Source organism: Olea europaea, unplaced genomic scaffold (genome assembly GCF_002742605.1).
Source record: "Olea europaea var. sylvestris unplaced genomic scaffold, O_europaea_v1 scaffold3697, whole genome shotgun sequence".
NCBI lineage: Eukaryota > Viridiplantae > Streptophyta > Magnoliopsida > Lamiales > Oleaceae > Olea > Olea europaea.
In genome coordinates this window covers 19,937-24,033 of record NW_019256273.1, presented here as the reverse complement: position 1 = coordinate 24,033, position 4,097 = coordinate 19,937, and the positions used below count along the sequence as shown (strand labels likewise).

Sequence of the window (4,097 nt, the reverse complement as noted above, 5' to 3'; positions counted from 1 at the left end):
AGTGTCAAATATGACATGTTGCCCAAAGATTTTGGCAAGAACCCACTAAAGACGTTGCAACTCAAGTTCACAATTTCAACTCTGGACGCTATGGATTTCTTGAAGAGCTCATCTAAAGGACCGGATAACTTGTTCTGTTGAACATAAAAGCCCACGAGATTTATCATACTTGAAAGTGACGCAGGAAGCCCACCAGTTAGTGCATTAGAGCTCAAATCTAAATGAGTAAGCCCTCTCAAGTTCCCAAAACTAGTTGGAAGTGAACCAGTTAACATATTGGAAGTCAAATTCAGTTTCACCAAGCCACTTAATTGACCAAGGCTTTCAGGAATTGAGCCTGTAAGCTTGTTATTTCCCAAGTACATGCCTTGCAGCAGAACAGAGTTGCCAAATTCCTGAGGAATATTACCTGTCAGCAAGTTCCCAGACAGATCCAAAGTCGTGAGATTAGATAACTGTGCTAAAGATCTCGGAATCTCCCCGGAGAGCATGTTGTTGCTTAACAGAAGATCCACAATTACCACACAGCTTCCAAGTTCTTCCGGGATTAAGCCAGTCAATCTGTTAAATGAAAGATCATAAACTCCGTGATGCTGAACATAGCTTGAATCAGGAATATTATAAATCTGGTGAAAATACTTTGACACTTTGGAGGGAATATTCCCGTGGAGATTATTGTAAGAGAGAACCAAACATTGTAACTGAGATAAATCTGAGAGTTCTTCCGGAATGGAGCCATTAAGACTATTGTTCCCCAGATCAAGTGTTGTGAGTGCAGTACAGTTTCCAAGCTCGACGGGAATAGACCCCTCAAGAAAATTCGAGTTCAAATTTAACACAGAAAGAGAACTCAATTTTCCGATCCCCCTGGGAATGGTACCACTCAAATGATTATTACTTAAAACAATGCTCTCACATGATGCAGCATTTCCAATCTCCATTGGAAGGCTGCCCTCTAAGTGATTATTAGCAGCAGAAAACTCGATCAAATTCTGTGAACTCCACAGGCTCGATGGAATAACACCAGTAAAATTATTAGAATCCAACTCAAGAACCATCAAAGGAAGCAAAGAAAGATAATCCGGTATGGAACCAACTATCTGATTATCAAACAAAACTAATTGCGTCAAATTACTACATTTCGCAAAAGTATCATCAATACCTCCAGTGAGAAAATTATTGTCAAGCTCAATCTCTTCAAGTGAAATAGCATTGCAAAGCTCTTTAGGAATATCGCCCGTCAACAAATTGCTGCCCAAACTTATGTGACTCAACAAAGAACAATTGCCAATCTCGGCTGGAATTCGCCCCGAAAATTGATTGTTCGAAAGCAATATAGAATCTACCTGGTTCCATTTGCCAAGCCATAAAGGCAATGGACCTGAAAGTTGGTTCTTTTCCGCAGAAAACGTCATCAATGGCAACTCAGAAAGCTCTTCAGGCAAATCCCCAGAAAGAGAATTGAAAGAAAGCAGCAAGACTTTTAAGTTTTTACACTTGCCGAGCTCAGAAGGTATGGTACCATTAAGATCGGCATCAACAAGATTCAATATAGTCAAATTTCGTAGCTCACCAATGGCTTTCGGAATTGGACATTTTAATGGGTTATCAGACAGGTCAAGCTTGTTTAATAATTTCAATTTCGAGATTGTTTGCGGTACAGGGCCGTTGAAAAAACAAGAAGGCGAAGAAAAAATTTCAAGCTTCGACAGATTGCCAATCTCCGGTGGAAATTGACCAGAAAAATGGTTATTTCCGAAGTAAATCTCAGTGAGCGAAGTGAGTTTTCCAATTTCCGGGGGAATGCTGGATGATAAAGAGTTATTCGACACATCAAAAGAGGATAAAGCCTGAAGTTTAGAGAAGAGACTTGTAGAAAGCGCGCCTGAGAGAAAGTTATTTCCAAGAGCCAGAATTTGAAGTTGAGTCAAGTTTCCTATATGGGGTGGGATTTTTCCGGTGAGGGCATTGCCAGAGAGGTCAAGAGAAGAGAGTTTTACCAAGTTTCCGAGTTCGGAGGGAATTTGTCCGGTGAAGAAGTTGGACCCGAGACGAAGAGTCTGTAGCTGTGTCAACTCGCCCAGTCCACTCGGTAACTCTCCAGTCAACTGATTTTTCCCCAAGTCCAGAATTTTCAGTCCGTTCAGGGAAGCTATATTTGGTGAAATTTCACCGTAGAACTGATTTGCAGATAGATCGAGCACGGTAAGGCAGCTGAGAGAGAAAATGGAAGTGGAAATGGGTCCAATGAGGGTGTGACTCGATAGAACGAGCGAGACAACTCGATTGTCTTCACAGGAAACACCATCCCATTCACAATGCGAAGTTGCAGCAGTCCATGAAGACAAATTTTCAGGGTTCTTCAAAGAGTTTTTGAACAAAAACAGGAGTTCTTTTTCTGGGCTTTCAAAATTCCGCACCAAAACAGCATTTGAAGCAAGAAAACACGCTATCAACACCAAGAAAACGCACTGTAGAACCCTAAACGCCATTGCCATTGATCAAATTCCTCAAGATTTTACAACAAAACGTAAAAACTGATACGAAAATGGTCTAGAAGTGGACTTCAGCGCACATAATACAACATTTTCTGTAAATGCATATGATATAGGGGAGAGAGAGAGGTACTGTTTGTTGGGAACATGAAGAGGATGGTACTGGTACTACTGGTACACGCTATAGGAGCAGGAAGTTTGAACGTCAGAAAACGGCGTCGTTTAATGGGAGCCGTGGGGTGGGGGGCCGCTATTTCTGAACACATCCAAAATGATACGAAAGGGTGGCGTTTGTCAGACTCAAAACACTGGAGTAATGACCCTGTTCAGGAGAATCTTCTTTTTCTTGATCAAAATGCCCTTCAAAATGGAGTCAGAAGCAGGGGCTTTCTCGTCATTACAGGAAGGATAATGATTTTTGAAGAGAAAGAGAAAAAAGTGGGGGCCCATGGGCCTGAAAACAGTCCAAAATGGAACTGTCTCTCGAGAGGAAACAAACAAGAAATCATGAAGCAAAAGTTGCCAAAAAGATTACCTTTTCGTGATTTTTTATAAAAACTAAACCCGCAATTGCAATAAGGAGTAATGCTATCAGAATATGCGACCTTTAAATAATTTAGTATTTATAATGATGTTTATCCTCCTCGTTTTGAGAGGTACCTACTTTGAATAAATTATATTTTATTGGAAGTGAACCTCCTTCCACATGAAAGGATGAACATCATTACAAACACTCTAATGTACATGTCGCATTACCCAATGCTACTAGCTTGCATAATACTAAGCGCATGTTTGAGCTCATTAAATGGTTAAGAATGTATTTTGAAATAATAAATTGATAGAAAACTTGTCGTTAAAAAATAAAGAAAAGTTTTGAATTTGCGTATAATATTATTTTATTGAAAAATGTGTAATAGAGAAGAAGAGAGAAATATACATTTTAGAAATAATAGGAATCAAATAAGGGGGAAATGTATGTTTGATTGTAAGTAAGAAATTTGCATAGAAAGAAAATATAACTTATTTGTATGAAAATTATTAATTAAATGTATATCATTGATTTAATTTTCAGATTAAAAATGTTATATTTGTCCATCTTTTATTGATAGGTAGATGAGAGAGTAGATTAGATGTGTGTGAGAGAGAAAGAGAGTGAATTATTTCGAAAATAAAAACCTGCCCCTGTCCAATGAAATTATTTTTCTTATTTTTAAAGAAAATATAGTCACATGACCAACTTTTGAAAAAAAAAAAACTTGAAAAAATTTCAATTACCCTAAAAGTAGAAATTTGAGTAAAAAAATAACATTTTCCATTGTTGATTGCTAACATGAAATTTGCATGAAAATAAAAATAAATTTTATGCAATTCAATGGCCTAGAACTTATTTGTATGGAAATTATTAATTAAATATTTTTTTTCAATATGGAAAGTATTAAACTTGCTCAAGTTTTATTGGTAAGTAGATGAGAGAAAGAAAAAAATAGTGAATTACTTGAAAAATAAAAATCATCCTCCTTAAAAAAAATGTTTACATTGTTTTTGAAGAAAATATGGTCATACGAATAAAAGTTGAAAAATATATTTCATGAAAAATTTGTC

At 37.1% G+C, this 4,097-nt stretch overlaps 1 protein-coding gene across 1 annotated transcript; it reads right to left on the bottom strand.

Annotated features, from left to right (window-relative positions):
• Positions 1–5: 5 nt before the first annotated feature.
• On the bottom strand, positions 6–2,871 carry LOC111386717 (leucine-rich repeat receptor protein kinase EMS1; the record flags this gene model as incomplete). The annotated part of the gene is made up of 1 exon (XM_023011182.1): positions 6–2,871. A coding segment is annotated over exon 1 (2,493 nt), but the record flags the coding sequence as incomplete, so codon positions are not given.
• Between the last annotated feature and the right edge of the window lie 1,226 nt (positions 2,872–4,097).